Source organism: Humulus lupulus, chromosome 4 (assembly GCF_963169125.1).
Source record: "Humulus lupulus chromosome 4, drHumLupu1.1, whole genome shotgun sequence".
NCBI classification, from domain to species: domain Eukaryota; kingdom Viridiplantae; phylum Streptophyta; class Magnoliopsida; order Rosales; family Cannabaceae; genus Humulus; species Humulus lupulus.
This window is the reverse complement of record NC_084796.1, coordinates 145,251,847-145,269,152: the sequence shown is the minus strand read 5'-3', so window position 1 is coordinate 145,269,152 and position 17,306 is coordinate 145,251,847. Positions and strand designations below refer to the sequence as shown.

At 37.0% G+C, this 17,306-nt stretch overlaps 1 protein-coding gene across 2 annotated transcripts; it reads left to right on the top strand.

The window, feature by feature from the left end:
* Positions 1–3,612: 3,612 nt before the first annotated feature.
* On the top strand, positions 3,613–17,069 carry LOC133830876 (protein CASP). 2 transcript variants are annotated; one of them, XM_062260969.1, is made up of 19 exons: positions 3,615–3,814; positions 4,320–4,430; positions 4,684–4,862; positions 5,229–5,378; positions 5,620–5,708; positions 5,960–6,069; positions 6,201–6,295; positions 6,673–6,725; positions 6,855–7,020; positions 7,903–7,995; positions 8,479–8,607; positions 14,032–14,151; positions 14,588–14,668; positions 14,976–15,083; positions 15,217–15,360; positions 15,474–15,575; positions 15,985–16,064; positions 16,615–16,707; positions 16,795–17,069. In XM_062260969.1, exons 1-19 carry the CDS (start codon positions 3,730–3,732, stop codon positions 16,853–16,855), a joined length of 2,049 nt encoding a protein of 682 aa, XP_062116953.1. In that variant the 5' UTR covers positions 3,615–3,729; the 3' UTR covers positions 16,856–17,069. The 2 variants fall into 2 exon arrangements, with proteins under 2 accessions (XP_062116954.1, XP_062116953.1); XM_062260970.1 differs by lacking the exon at positions 15,474–15,575 and having other exon boundaries at positions 3,613–3,814.
* Positions 17,070–17,306: the final 237 nt, after the last annotated feature.

Genomic DNA, 17,306 nt, shown 5'->3' with positions numbered 1-17,306 from the left:
GGTCGAGGGGAAGGAAGGCCCCGACCTTTAGGTGCTTATCACTCTAGGCCGCGAAATCGTCATGGAGTGGTGCATTGCTCGAAGGGAGGTCAGATGATGAGAACGCCCGTCCCAACCTCGATGTTGTGGGACAACATGATCTTGTTGACCCTTCCTTGGGTCGTTATTTTGGAGACTATCCTCTCGGCCTCGAAAAATGCGTCAGGTCCGACCGCGACCTCCTTCTCCACCACGGGGCCGAATTGAGGAATGGGGGAATCGGGGGCGACCTCCTTTCCCTTGTGGATTTGTTGGGACGAGGAGCCAGCCACATTCTTTTTGGATGCGCTTTTCTTGGGTGCCATTAGCCTGCCTATCGAACAAGAATGATGGAACTCTTAGTGGGCGATGTAGAATTTTTATACAAGCAATAAATAACAAAGAAAGGCTGAGGATTCTAACGCATGAGCTGACGTAATTTCAATCCGCGATGTGGTACCACGTGTTATCTATACTACACACCTAGGTAACCCAACAAACCCCTGATGTTTAGGGATCCGTGTGTCAGAGAATCAGGCCAGTTTCCTCCTGGGGAAGCAGTTTAGATCAAAATTGCCCAAGAAGCGTAGCCCCTAAGCAACCTAATGTCGAGCCCTAAAAACCTTTCATCTTCTACATGCCGAATAGATATTTTCTAAAAAAATATATATATAGAAAAAAAAATTTCCCAGGAATCACCCAAAGGTTTACCCATTTTATGAGCATCACAATCCTAGGTATATTTTAGAACCTACTCAATAAAACTAAACTGAAACCTACGTACCAAGAACGTCTGGAAACAACCTAATGCTAATGACGGTGAAGTACAGATTAGCATGATAAAGAAAGAAGAGAAACACACAAAAACCATTAAAAGAAAAGTTCCAGTAAAGCAGAAAACTTACAGTGTATTCTTCGATGAAAGGAATGAGCAACGTAGAAGGAAAGTTCCTGGAGAGATCCTTGATGACTGAGTTTCTGAAGGTTTTGGTGGCAGATTTCTGGGGTTTTATTAGAAAAGGAAGAAAGGTTTTTGAAGTTCAGAAGAGAGAAAATAAGGAAAAGTTTCGAATGAAAGGTGATGAACACTGAAAATTGCCAGCACTATTTATACGTAATAGGCATAAAGAAACGTGGACCGTTTGATCAAGCTAATGCGAGATACGAGGGTCATGTTTCGAAAGATTAAACGGCGGTAAAAAGGTGGTCAGGCCATTTAATGCAATCCTTGAAACCCGAACAGACGCCAATCACGACATTCCACGTGTCCAGTACTCGAGTAATGAACAAATTTGGATAATCACAACAGAAGTTTAAAAGTCCCCACAATGTCAGTCAGAGGATGACGTCATAAGACACGGGCAGGGACTTGGGGGGAAAATGTACGCCCTAATATTCAGCCCGGGTCTTTTATGCAGCTTGAGCACAGCTGGCCAGCTAAGAACAATATTAAAGGATCTACAAGTTGACATCTCCGCTGCAAAGGCAGTGCGAGTCCCCAGGTGATAACACGAGCTGATGAATATGAAACATTAAGGCACGAGCTGGAGATGGATATAAAGCATAGCCTCCTGGGCGCAAGCTGACATTATGTTCAGGTCGTGGTACTCTGACTAAATGACTTGATTAGCAAGTCTTGCACCTTTGTAAACACACAGGGTAACGGTCTTGGCTACCCAAGGCGTTACAATACTTGTTTTCTATATTGTAATTTAGTGGACATTCCAACAGCAACAAAAGAAGTGGAGGTTGATGTGAAGTACAAAAAATCTTTTTTAGAAACAAGGAACATATTATGAATTAAAAAGTATATAATTACGACAATTGATGTTAATATTGTTTGTTAGCTTAATTTTTTCACATATCTTGCTTTTTCAAATGATATTATACATTCTATTAATTTCATGAAAGGAAAAAGAAACAAATAATTGATTAATTAGATACTTTTTATACAATTTTACTATTAGAACATAACTTAAAAAAATGGAGGAATTACAAAAGGTATAAATTTCCCACTCACATTATACAAATTATAAAATTAATCAAAACAAATGTAGAATTACGTTAAATATATATAGTTGAATTACAAAATGTATAAATTCAAATTATAATTTTTATCAAACAAATATAAAATTACCCTAAATATATATATTTAAAATTATTATAAAAAATTATGTGAAAGTTAGTATATTTTCTAATATATTTATGTGATGTGACACTCTAAAATTGCTCAAAAGTACCTTTTCTATGTTCTTCTTTTTTCACATTTTTTAAATTGAATTCAAATTTGATTAGATATTTAATTACGACAATTGTTTAATTAAATTATAAATATAAATAATCATGAACTTTTCTCATTTTTTATTTTACTTTTCTAATTTATGACTATTAATTAATTAAGGAAGAAACTCTAATGATTTTCTGTTTTTATCATTTTTATTTTAATAATAATAATAATAGATGTCAATTAAAATGATCTATATATAATAATAATAAATAAACAAATAATTTAACTATTTGTATTTTTAACCTTTTGACAAAATAAGATATCTAAATGTTAATTTTTAACAATAAAAGACTCAAACGGGTAATCAACATTTTGACAAAACACAATGTCTACAAGTTAATTTTAAAAAATAAAGAGTCAGAATAGGTAATTGGCTAAAATACAAAGTTAAAAATGGTGTGAACCATTATAGAAAACATAAATTATATAATTTACCTTTTATAATTTTTTTTAACACTTTGAATAAATGCATGGTCCAAAGGTTAATTTTTAAAAATAAAGAGTCAAAACGAGTCATCGATCAAAATATAATGTTCAAATAACCGATTTATTTATTTTTATTTTTAACATTTTGACAAAACTTGAGGTCCACAAGTTCATTTTTTAAAATAAAGGTCCCAACGGGTAATTGACTAAAATACAAGGTTCACCCTTACAGAAAACATAAATTATATATATAATTTATTTTTTATAAAGAATTTTGAACTTTTTCAATAAATACATGGTGCAAAGGTTAATTTTTAAAAATAAAAGGTCAAAACGGGTAATTGACTAAAATACAATGTTCAAATAATGGACCTATCCATTCATATATTTAACATTTTGACAAATATATGAGATCTAAAAGTTAATTTTTAAAAATAAAGGGTTCAAACGGGTAATCGGCCAAAAGTCTTATACCAAACATTAATTTTCTTATATATAATTTCAACTTTTTATAAAAAATTTACGCAAAGCGTACAATAATAATAATAAAAAAAAATAAAAGCTTACGCACAATAAGCTTTTTGAATTTTATTTTCGACATTTTAATTATTCAGAATTTTTCAAAAACCTACAAGATGTTTGCTATACAATAAACACCATTGTGAAAAAAATTATGGTAAAGACACTCTCATGTGTGCAAATAAAATGCATGTTTTACTAGTGTTAAAATCAATTCCTATCTTATAATCTCAAAAAAAACAAAAATAAAAAGAATATTTTAAAATATGTATATTTTTTAATAATCGGTTATGTTTTCTAGTTTTAGTTAACTCCTATAAGGCTAATTTTCAATTTTCAACTTATCCCAATTCGATTAGATTAAAACCCATCAGATTCATTTAACTGACAATTCGACGGAGTGTGAGTGATCGGGAGCTGGCAAACGACAAGCCGTTTCTAGACAAAGATAGAGAGATCCGGGCATCGGGTTTGCGAATATGGAGAATCCTCAACCTGGATCAGACCGAGACAAGTATACCTCCTCCACTTCTCCCATCTCCGCCGTCACCAATTTCTGGAAAGGTATTCAGATTCATTTGCTTTGCAAAATTACATTTTCTCGATAAATTTGTTATAATTTTGTGGAAATGCTTCTGATTCTTCACTCGAATTTGTTACCGTAAGACAAATTATTCCTTAGAAATATTTGGAGTTAAAATTGAAGTAGTTCGATTTGAATACAAGCGCGAGAATCGGAAAAAGTAGATGAAAATGAGAACGATTTTCCAATTATTATAGTTTAATTAATCTGAAGTTGAGGTGAGTTTTTTTTTTTTTTTTTTTGAGAAAGCGATGTCTGAAGTTGAGGTTTGAACAAATATAATATCCATTATCTTGTTCTTTCCTTTTGTCAATGTAGCATTCTGATCAAGTTAAATTTATTTCGAATCAACAATGTCTTGTGGTTCGGGGTGGTTTAATAGATATCATAATTCATCTTTTACGAAGAAAGTTGGAAATCCTTCTTGTACGTTGTTTTATCTTTGTAATAATTCACTACAATTATGTGTATACGTTCTTTTTACAGAGTTCGATTTGGAGAAAGAAAGATATGTGTTGGATGAGCAAGGCGTTAAAATCGCTGACAATCAGGAAAATAGCCAGAAAAACAGGCGGAAGCTTGCGGAAAGCACTAAAGGTATATGATTGATCTTCACTCGAACAACCGGAGTGATTGATCTCTGAATTTTCTAATTGGTGAAAGGAATAGAAGACAATAAAATTTAATTTAGAATTTTCTTTAACTGCGTTTTTATTGGTTATGAGGTAATGGTGAGAACTCAAATTTTTCTGGTCGGCGTACTTTTTGTTAAGTTGTTTTACCTTATATTACTTGTGTCATTTATATATATATATTATATTTATATTATTTACATTATGATTCTGTGCAGAGTTTAAGAAAGCTTCACCAGATGACAAGTTTAGTTTGTTTAGCCCTTTACTCAAGGGTTTCCAAGAAGAAGTTGACAATCTCACTAAAAGAGCAAAGTTTGCAGAGAATGCATTTCTTAACATCTATCAAAAAATTTATGAGGCTCCAGATCCATATCTGTCTCTTGCTTCAATTTTGGTAATTAGCAAAGGCAGTTTATTTATTCATGATGGCATCATCCTAACTCCTATCATAGCTTTCTGCAACTTGACTGTTTTGTGCCTAATATGATACTTGCATGAAATTTTGCTAAGATGAGCAATAGAGGAATCAAGCATAGATATGGGGGAATCGGTGTCTAATTTGAGATCAACTTGCAGTCTTATTTGAGCAACCAGAAAGTCTCTATTGTTGATTTGTACAAATGGATGAAATGTGAACTTTGTGATAGTCTACATATCATTTAATGTAGGTGGTACTTAGGTTACAGGAGCTTTTCTGTGTGCATGCTGTGTTTTGTATGTTTGTTTCTGCAGTGTCACATTTGCCTCAAATCCTGTGCAGGAGCAAGATATGAAGTTGTCCGAATTAGAATTGGAGAACAGGAAAATGAAAGTTGAGCTTGAAGAATTCAGGACCGAAGCAACTCATTTGAAGAATCAGCAGGCAACAATAAGAAGACTTGAGGAGCGTAACCGCCAGTTAGAACAGCAGGTGAGCTATTTGAAGTAGAGCTACAAATAAATGATTTTATGCCCCTTTTCCTTCAACTGTATTTTTGATGTTCTTGTATATGAAGAATTGTTATGTGAGTTCTACTCATGATTTGGTTGACAGCTTTTTTTTTTTTTTTTGGCAAAAACTTCATCAGAAAATAAAGAAACAAATTATGACGAGGCCGAGCAATTTATAGACCCTTCCATTTTAATACAGACATGTTGGTACATTTTTTCAGATGGAAGAAAAAGTGAAGGAGATTGTGGAGATTAAGCAAAGAAGCTTGGCAGAGGAGAACCAAAAAACACTTGAGGTCCTGAAAGATAGGTAATCAAATGATATATTTTTTTTTCCTTTTTTTATTTGGTGTGTGTAAACCTGCATTGTTTTTACTCATATTCATAAGCAATTTATATATTTTTAAAACTTAAAAATACAGAAGAATATTAAATACTGAAACATCCATGTTTAATGATTGAGGGTTGCTATGTCTTTATGTAGATCTCTCATATCTTTGATGTCTTTCTCTATTAATTTTCTAATTTTTGAGTACCATGATTTACTAACCGTTTATACAGAGAGCAGTTGTTGCAAGATCAATTACGACAAGCTAAAGAGAGTGTTTCCAATATGCAGAAGTTGCATGAACTTGCACAAAGCCAAATGTTTGAGCTTCGTGCTCAATCAGGTTATATGCTAATCATCTTTTATCTTTAATGATTTTGTGAAGTACTTGTGGTTCAAAGTTTAATTTTTGCCTCATCTAACTGCTAGAAAAAAACATCTGCTTTCATCTCACACATTCTTCAATAAATTCAGATGAAGATAGGGCAGCAAAGCAATCGGAGGTCAATCTTCTAATGGATGAAGTTGAACGGGCACAGACTCGGCTTCTTAGTCTTGAGAGGGAAAAGGTGTGTTTCACAACTGTGCGTGTGTGTAGTTGGTTTAGATAATTGACATGCAAATTAATTTTGATTTAAGATTTTACTCAATAATGCTAGACTAATATGCTAGGAAACTGTATTTATTTTTAATTCTAATTAGCCACACTAGCCATGATGTTTTTAATTGCTGAAACTGTGTTTTTGCTTCTAAAATAGTTGTCTGTTTTCTTTCTTTGGTTTCGTGTTTTTCATTTTCTACCAAAAACATTGGTGTAAATTTCTGTCACATAACTATGTTATCCTGCTCAGCTTGGCAAATATTGTTGATTTTTCTTCTTATTTTTGACTTTTTGAATTATGTCTTGATATTTGATGCCCCAATCTTTTACGAATTCAAATTGCAGGGAATTCTACGGACCCAGTTGCAGTCAGCAAATGAAGACACTGATAAAAAAAGGTGGGCTTATATTATTCATTTATTAAGTAATGTGTCCAGTATCATCATCTTATTCTCTGACATTTGTATCATAAGTACTGTGTGTGTGAGTTATTGTTTTTGACTTATGTTTGGTTCTTGTGCTTTTAGTGATGATATAGATTCAAATACCATCCTTGAGAATTCATTGATAGCAAAAGAGAAAATCATTTCTGAGCTCAACATGGAACTTCACAATATTGAAACTACCTTGTCAAATGAGCGAGAAGAACACATTAATGATATCAAAAGATTGAATTCCCTGCTTCATGAAAAGGTATACTGCTTTGGTTTTACTTAGTATATGAAATCAAAATAACTCTTGAATTGCATTATGATAATCATGGTAGACCCCACCCCCCTGGCGGCTGGGTTATCTTCCTTAGGTCTTGCGTACTTAAATTTGAGAAACGTGGTGTGGGTACTATCCTCTGTGAAGTTAGCACGATTCTGTAAATTCCTGGTTGAGCTTCTACATAGAATTATACTATTGAGCCCTCTTGTTATTATTGTTTTCTTTTACCAATTAGTGTTTTCCTCGTGATTTCTTTCATTTAGTATCAAATTTTAGGACACTCTTGCTAATGCATTAGTGCAAGTGTGATTGGTAGTATTGACAAAATTTATCAAGGTTCCTAGCAAATCTAAGACATGTTGTACAAAGAACCAGCTGCCTGGTTCTGAAGCTCCACTTAATTAGTTTATTGTGTGTTTGCTTAGTTATACTATGACAAGCTGGCTGATAAGTTAGTTTTTTCTAGTTTAAGTTTTTGTGGGAAGGAGAGAGATTCTACTTTGTGTTTATCCTTTCCCAAGGATATAGGAATGGTTACTGGAGCCTTAAGGTTTTTTTTTTTTTTAAAAAAACTTTATATTTGCTAGCACCTGCCTTACATGAAAAGGGCTTGGTTGATTTGGACAATGATAGAGTCCTATGTTCTTTTGTATTGGCATATCATATTGTTGATTAAAATTATGTTTTACAGGTCTTTATAACTCTCTTTTCTCATCTTGATGTTTTGTGCAGTCATTTACTTTTTTAAATAACTTCATTGATTCCTATTCACAAAGCTATCTTGCAATGCTCATCTATATACAAGTCACTTGCTTTGATTTATTTGTGTGTCTTAATTTATTTTGTCTTTGCTTATGAATACAGGAAGTAGCCCTTGAGGAGATGAAGAAAGAGATTCAGGCAAGGCCAACAGAAAAATTGGTTGATGATTTACGTAAAAAAGTGAAGATTTTGCAGGTATTATCATCTATTCTTCACTTTCTTAAGATGTCGATTGATGATTATTATTAGCCTTAGAGAAGTTTGGCATATCTATGTTTAACGTAATTGTTGATGGTGTGGTGCAATGTGGAGCTTTTAAAAGTAATTCATGAGAAAATAATGATAGTTAACTTAGCTATTCAGTGGTATTTTCGTAATGTTATAAATTTTCACAACTCTGAAATGAGAACCATTCCCATGAGTAGTCCGTAAAGGAAATTCATAGTGTAAGGTCATGTTGATATATTAAAAAAAAGCATAAAATTGTCTGCTATGTCATAATGAATGTATATTATTTGATTTTAATTCTTATGTAATCTACATATTTTTTTCCTTGTGACTGGTTTTTTTTTCTTCTTGTTTCATGCATGGAGATCTCAACATTACTCATGCTTTGTGTCAACTCAACAATGTTTTCAGCCTCGATCCCTGTTTAACACAAAATTGTTATTTAACCAGGCAGTGGGTTATAATTCAATTGAGGCAGAAGATTGGGAAGTTGCTACTAGCGGAGAAGAAATGAGCAAAATGGAGTCTCTTCTTCTTGATAAAAACAGGAAAATGGAACATGAAATTACACAGATGAAGGTATGAAGTCCATTGGTGCTTCACATGCTATATCTTGTATTTTATCTTCCTCAAATTGCATGTATACATAGATGAATGTATCTAAGCAGACTACAAACAATCAATCTTCCTAGTGGTTGGAAATTGAAATACTCTTGATGGAAACCTGTAGGGGCTAGTTTGGACGTAACTTGTTAATTTTTATGCATCTTATGGGTTTATTCACACTTATTTTGTGATAGGCCTCCTATTACCTACGTGTACACTAGGAGAGGGAAAGTGAGGTGAGCACCAAAAGTGGCTAGGAGTTAGTTATTTGGGCTGGTATTGTATGGAAGAGGGGTGCACGGTTTACAGTGAGGGCTAAGAGTATTTGAATAAGGGGTTAGTGAGGGGGGTGTGGAGAAATTAGTGACTGTAACCAGTTTTTGGACCTGGCTCTCGAATTCCAGGAGGTTGAATACAAATAGATTTTTTTCTTCCTATTTCTCTGTGTTTGGCTACTATTTGATCTGTTTTGACTGGAAGTTCCTATCAAATTGGTACCATAGCCAGTACTATCCATGGCACCAAAGAAGGATAATCTGTTGGAAGACATTGATGAGAGGTTGGAGAACCTGCAACTGGGTTTCAAATCTAAGTTGATGGGGGGTCAGATCAGATTTTCAACCTTTGCCGCAAGAAGTGGATACTCTGAAATCTGAGTTTGCTACTATGCAGAAGAAGATGGATTTTATCGTGGGTCATATGACTCAATTCATTCAAGCATTGGGACAACCACGTGCAGAACCCACGGCCACCAGCAACGATCGGCAACGGAAGGCTGAAGACGCAGAAGTGTCATCGACTTCAGCTCCTCAATCGACAGCCTCGACCACCTCAACACCAACAATCGCAGACGGGAGATCCATGGCCTTACAACGACCATAGCTACGGTCATGACTATCGACCACCCAGAATGGAGCTGCTGCTCTTCTTCGGTGACAACCTGGGTGGCTGGATTTTTCGGGTGGAGAGGTATTTTCTTTTGAGTCGTCTGTCCGAAGCACACGTGCTTGAAGCCACAATTATTGGGCTGGAAGGGGATGCGTTATCCTGGTTTCAATGGGAAAACCAGAGGCATCCAATTACTTCTTGGATGGCCTTAAAGACCTTGTTGCTGCTGCGATTCTGAACGGTGCCAGTGGGGTCAACGGCGGAGGAGTGGTTATTGGTGACCCAAGAAACAACAATGGAGTATCGTGTGAAGTGGGAGGCCTTGGCGTCAACAGTTTCAGGTGTGCTGGAGCATATACTCGAAGGAAGTTTTGTGAAGGGCTTGAAGGAGGATATAAAAGGGGCTATGCACATTTTACAGCCAATGGGCTTGGCCCAGATAATGGAGAGGGCCCAGAGAGTGGATGAGAGTCACCAGCTGCTGCATAAGGGCCCTAAACCACCAGTTCTAGGCCTGAAAAATATACCCAGCCCAATCTCCAGTCCGCGACCAGCGTATACTCCTTTCTCAGCCAAGGGTTCGTCTACGGCGTTGTCGACAATGCCGATGAGCACATCTCAGTAGAGTTTGGCAGCTACGAAACCTTCTCTTCTGACGAATCCACCGTTCACCAAACGACTTACAAAAGTAGAATACCAAGACAAGAAGGCTCGGGGTGTTTGTTTTAAGTGCGATAAGAAATTTCATAGGGGGCATGAATGTGAGTAGAAATCTCTCCAAGTGATGTTAATGATGGACGAAGAGGAGGCAATTACTAGTGTCGATTCTCCATCATTATCCCCAGATTCGTGAATGGACGGCCTTACGGAGGAGACGTTAGCGACGTTATCTCTGAATTCATTAGTGGGTATTTCATCAGCTCACACCATGAAGCTAGCAGGGTAGATGGGGCAGCAACAGGTGACGGTCCTCACAGACAGTGGGGCTACACATAATTTCGTGTCAATGGAGGTAGTCAAGGCAGCCAAATTGCCTATTATAGCCACAACCTGTTATGGAGTGCTGCTGGGTACAGGTAGTAAGGTGAGGACAGAGGGTATTGCTCTCAAGTGAACTTGGATTTGGGCACCTTACAAGTGGTCACAGATTTTTTGCCTCTAGATTTGGGAGGTGCAGATGTTATTTTGGGTATAAAATGGCTGGAAACACTAGTTAATATACAAGTTAATTGGCGCTCGATGACAATGCGGTTTGAAGTTGCAGGTGCTTGGGTATCTCTACCAGGTGACTCAACCTTGTGTAAATCACAAATTTCGTTGAAAATGATGATTCGTGCAATCCAACAAGAGGGACACGACTACTGGGTTCAACTCAGCCCACTGTCCATGGAATTGACTTCTTCGAATGAGCAGATTCCATGAGTCATTTCAGAATTATTACACTAACATGGGTTAGTTTTTGAGATGCCATCGGGGTTACCTCTTCCGAGAGTTAGAGAGCACACTATTACCCTTCGGGAAGGGGCAGGTCCAGTATCGGTGAGACCATATCGCTATGCTCAAGTCCAAAAGGATGAGATTGAGCGGCTGGTTGAAGAGATGTTGCAATCAGGTATAGTGAGGCTGAGTACAAGTCCATTTTCAAGCCCGGTTTTGCTGGTAAAAAAGAAAGATGGGAGTTGGAGGTTTTGTGTTGATTATCGGGCATTGAATCGGGAGACGGTGGCTGACAAATTTCCTAAACCAGTGATTGATGAGCTTTTGGATGAGTTACACAGAGCCACTATTTTCTCAAAGTTGGATCTCAAGTCGGTATATCATTAGATTCGAGTGGCCTTGAAGGATGTTGAGAAGACGGCTTTTTGAACTCAAGAAGGGCATTATGAATTCATGGTTATGCCCTTTGGCCTCACAAACGTACCATCCATATTCCAAGCACTCATGACTGAGGTATTTAGAGATTTTTTGTGCAAGTGTATAGCTCTTTGCTTGAAGCTCACAGGGGCCATTTGGAGTCAGTTTTACACCGGTTACAGCAGCACAAGCTGTACGCCAACGCAAAAAATTGCCTATTTGCTTAGTCTCGGGTGGAGTATTTAGGCCATGTTATTTCGGCTGAAGGTGTGGCTGCAGACCCCAGCAAAATAGAGGCAAGGGAGAAATGACCTGTTCCGAAATCACTCAGAGAATTGCGAGGATTCCTTGGCCTTACGGGGTACTACCGCAAGTTTGTCAAGGGTTATGGATCGATAGCATGTTCACTAACAAATTAGCTGCGTAAGGACGCCTGGAATCAAGAAGCCTTTGAGAACCTTAAGTCAGCGATGTGCAAGGTGCCGGTTCTGGCGCTACCTGATTTTTCTGCTCCATTTATTGTAGAAGTAGACGCTTCAAGTCATGGCTTGGGTGTTGCCCTTATGCAGCAACAATGGCCAATAGCGTATTTCAGTCAAGTTCTATCGTCTCGAGCCCGTACTAAGTCAGTTTACGAAAGGGAGCTCATGGCCATTGTGCTCGTAGTGTAGAAATGGCATCCATACCTTTTAGGTAGGAAGTTTATGGCCTGCACTGACCAATGAAGCCTTAAGTATCTTTTGGAACAGCGGTTGGTAGCTTCGGAACACCAAAAATGGCTCACAAAGCTGCTGGGATATGGCTTCGATATTCAGTTTAGGCCGGGGTCGGAAAATAAGGCGGTTGATGCCTTATCGAGAATGTATCAAGGGGCTGAGTTAGTGGCAATTTCGGCTCCTACGGTGGTTTCTATTCCCAACTTGCAAGATCATGTGGTAGCTGATCCGTTGCTATCCAAATTATCAAAGAAGAAGTTCAATTGGGCTAAGCAAACAACGGCTACACTTACAGCCAAGGGTGTTTAAAATTCAAAGGCAGGTTGGTTATACCATCATCTTCCCCATTTATTCCACTTATTTTGTCACTGCAACAATGTTAGGGGACATTCCGGAGTGTTCAAGACTTTGCAAAGGGTGGCGGCTGATTTACATTGGTTTGGTATGCGGAGAGATGTTCAGAAATTTGTGGCTGAGTGTGCGGTTTGTCAGCAGAACAAATACTTGGCACAATCTCCAGCGGGTTTGTTACAACCTTTACCGGTTCCTAGTCAAGTTTGGGAAGATATTTTCATGGATTTCATTGAAGGACTCCCTCAATCCAATGGATTTGATTCGATATTGGTAGTAGTAGATCGTCTTTCCAAGTATGGCCATTTCATTGCTTTGCGTCACCCATTTTCAGCTACCACTGTGGCAGAGGTGTTTGTGCGAGAGGTGGTTAGACTCCGTGGGACTCCAAGATCGATTGTGTCGGATCGGGATAAAATTTCTGAGTTTATTTTGGAAGGAGTTGTTTCGTTTGCAGTGGACAAATCTGAAGCAAAGTTCAGCGTATCATCCTCAATTGGATGGCCAAACAAGTGGTGAATCGCTGCCTTGAGATGTACTTGCGCTGTTTTGTGAGTACTAAACCGTCCCAATGGGCACGATGGCTTTCTTGGGCTGAGTATTGGTACAACACCTCGTTCCATTCGTTGGCGGGGATGACACCATTCAAGGCTGTTTATGGCGCCTCCACCATTATTGCGCTTTGAGGCAGCTAGCACAAAGGTATTAGCTGTAGAACAGACGCTGCAATCCAGAGATGACATTTTGGAGCTGTTAAAAATGAATCTCCACCGAGCCCAACAGAAAATGAAGGCCTAGGTCGACAAGAACAGGAGAGAGGTGCAGTTTTCGATAGGGGATTTGGTGTATGTGAAGCTTCGATCATACCGTCAACGATCTGTAGCTAAACATAAGAATGAGAAACTCAGTCCTCGCTTTTTTGGTCCTTTCCGGGTGTTAGCTCGCATATGTACAACAACTTACAAGCTTCAATTGCCACCACATTCGCACATATACTGCGTGTTCCATGTGTCCATGCTTCGAGCAGCCATTGGTCCGCAGCAGGCGGCTACTGCTCTTCCAAAGGATCTCTCGGCAGAGCTGGAATGGACCTTAGAACTGGACCAGGTCCTTGATGTTCGCCCAGGAACGCAGAAACAACAACCTCAAGTGCTGATTAGCTGGATGGGACTGCCGGAATTCGAAACAACTTGGGAAGATTCTGATGTCATTAAGCAGCAGTACCCTACTTTCCACCTTGTGGACAAGGTGAGACTTTGGGCAGTGGTATTGATAGGCCTCCTATTACCTACGTGTACACTAGGAGAGGGAAAAGTGAGGTGAGCACGAAAAGTGGCTAGGAGTTGGTTATTTGGGCTGGTATTGTATGGGAGAGGGGTGCACGGTTTACAGTGGGGGCTAGAGTATTTGAATAAGGGGTTAGTTGGGGGGTGGAGAAATTAGTGATTGTAACCAGTTTTGGGAGAGACCCTGGCTCTCGAATTCCAGAAGGTTGAATACAAACAGATTTTTTTCTTCCTATTTCTCTGTGTTTGGCTACTATTTGATCTGTTTTGACAGGAAGTTCCTATCATTTTGCTGCTTCCAGATCAAATTTTCAGAGAAAACATCATTGTTGGAAACAGCTGAAGGCACGATAGCTGAACTGACTGCGAAGGTTAACGAACAACAGAAGTTAATACAGAAATTGGAGGATGATATATTGAAGGTTTGGTTTAATGAATTCTAAAATTTCCCAGAGCGGCTCTGTTATTACTTGATACATTGGATGCATTTTTAATAAAAAATTGTATTATTTGGCAGTGCTTTATACTTGGAGTTTAGAGTTGTTAATATATTAGCCTTCATCTGGATATTGCTCATATGTGGTCTGATTCACATGTTAATTTCACAATTGTTTGAATATAATTTATAAAAGTAGATACTCTTGCTAAAATATTTTCATGTATTTGTTTCAAGAAAATAATGAACCTTTATCAATAAAAGTAAACAATGCTGGGAGAACAAGGTCCTTCACAAATAAACTTTTGCATTATGAAAAGGGAAAACTTTGGCTTGTGTTCTTGGCTTCTTCTTTGAATGAGTTTAGATTCTTTTGGCTAACTTTGGTTTTCCAAAATGTCTGTTGTTTACTTTTGATTTAGGGTTATAATTCCAAAGATCAAAGAAGTAATCTATTTGATGATTGGGATCTTTCAGAGGCTAGGAGCACTGAATTATCTGAGGTATGTTATAAGAGAGTTCTGGCATGTGTAATCCTTACTTGTATTTCCGTAATAAGCATAGGTATAGATCAATCCATTTGATGGATGTTGAGACTTTTACCATTTTATTCACAATGGAAAAGTATTTAGGAGATAGTTCTGCATTGATGGTTACTCTAGCTTCTTGTGTTTTTTAATTTTCTCCCTCTTTAATCTCTCTAATTATAATACTCCCTAAGTGTCTCTTCTTTTTCTTTCAGTATTTAACTATTTTTGTTTTGTTTTTGATTATTCTCTATTAGTCTTCTAATAACCTGTTCCAAAACAGAGCACAGATCAAAAACATGTTTCCTCAGATCAAGATCAAAGCTCAATGCTCAAGGTGATCTGTAATCAACGAGATCGATTTAGGGCCCGCTTGCGTGAGACAGAGGAGGTTTGATATCTTTTGCAAGAATTAAATTCAACCTTCGTAAATTTTTCCTTCTTTTTTAATTTTTGTATATTGTTCTATTTGGAATATCACAGTTCACTGTTGTGATTTTTCTTAGCTCTATTTAATGCTCTAGGAAACAAGACAGCTGAAGGAGAAGATAGGACAGCTCACAGCGGAGCTGGAAAGGTCTAAAGCTGATAATGTCAAACTTTATGGAAAGATTCGTTATGTTCAGGATTACAATCTCGAGAAAGTAGTTTCTAGAGGATCAAAGAAGGTGCTTTTTATATCCATGCTGCCTTTGAGTCTTGACTCTTGAGATGATGCTTTAAGGTCAATGAAGCTAGGGTCGAGTTATTTATTTATTTATCTATTGTTTTTTATAAGCAGCATGTGGAGGATCTTGAAAGTGGATTCAGTTCAGATGTTGAATTGAAGTACAAGAAAATATATGAAGATGACATAAATCCTTTTGCAGCTTTCTCTAAAAAGGTTTTATTTATTTATAAATCCTTGTGAGATTTCTGGTGTTTTTATCATATTCAAGTACGAACATGCGTAATGTTTTCCTTTCTATGGCTTTCCTATCTCCAACTTTTCAAATGGATGTTATAATTGGTCTGCTTTTCATATTGTTTTGTACGATTATTTCTGTCCAATTTATTGGTTTTAACGACTGTTTAACATCAGCACTGGAATTGATGCTTACAGACTAGAGGTTCATTTTTAGAATAAACTACTAGACCGGGTTGAGTATCTATTAATTACTGTTGCTGTTTATTTCCTCAATCGGTGTTTACATGCACTTTATTAAATGTTCATTCAAGTTCAATTTCATGAATGCAAATCTTTTCTTATGCTCTAAGAGTTTAACCCAAACTTTTTGTTTTCTCCTTTCTAGGAAAGGGATCAAAGGTACAAGGAGTTGGGTATCAGGGATCGAATCACACTTAGCAGTGGTCGTTTTCTTCTTGGCAACAAGTAAGATTATTCTGTTTTCTATTCAGAATCTCGTCTTTGAATTCCATGTGAAATATTTTGCTTTATTCTATGTATTAACATTAAGATATCCAACCTCTAAATTTGACTCGGTATCTAAATTTCATGATTATAGATTATGGCATGTGTCCTTCAGGAATGTGAAAGTATTTAAATGGCTTTAAATAAATGTTTTGGGTCTCATTTCTTTATCCATTAGCAAGGCTTTAGACACTATGTGGACCAAAACGTTCCCTAAAGGTGCTCAACATATGACATTCTATGTGGTTGAATTTAATATCGGACTTACTTATTATTTTTTAATAGTGATGTTGTGCACACTAACCACACAAAATGTTTACACCTGAAAGTGTCTTGGAGCAATGCCCCTTGAGAAATAAACGGAAGTGAAAATAGTTTAGTTTTAGTAATAGAGTCAGCGGAGTTTTTATAAGTGGCGTTACACAAGAGGAGACATGAATTTGGGACTCCGTACCTTATTGTTCAAATTAATTGTCTGGGCTTAATATATTAATCAAGCATACCCTTGCAGGTATGCTCGAACGTTTGCATTTTTCTACACCATTGGTTTGCATATACTAGTTTTCACCTGCCTCTACAGAATGTCAGCTCTGAGCTACCTAAGGTATTCATTTGATTTTATATAAACTTTGCAGAGCCTCCATTGTTCCTCGACAACCTCTCATCTCCTTTGATTTTGATGATTTTGCAGTAATGGTGCAGAGGAGGCCGGTGATAAACCCCTGACCCAGAATCTCCCACATGCTCTCTAAGATGAATGGATGAAACATTAAATATTCTGTACAATGTACATAAGAGAAGAGCTCTTTTTCTGGGCTTTTTGCCAGATTCAACTCTGTAATGCATATAGTATTACTTTGAATAGGGCTGGCAATTCGTGTTATCGTGCCAATCCATTTAAAATCGTGTTCATGTCGTGTTACTTGTTTATGACCCATTTAATGAAAATTGTCATTCTGATCGGTATGTCAAAAATTAATTAATCAATATAATGATTAATTTGGTTGAATTTTATGAAATAGTTCTCACAAAAAAGCTAAATTAGCTCGTGAAGTTTATGCTTGTCAGTTTATTTATGTGAAAATGATTAAACAAAATTTGTAAAAATACTTATTTTATATATTTTATTTAATTTTGTAGTTCAATTCGTGTTGATTCGTGTCAATTAATTGTGTCGTGCTCGTGTCGTGTTATCTTATTGTG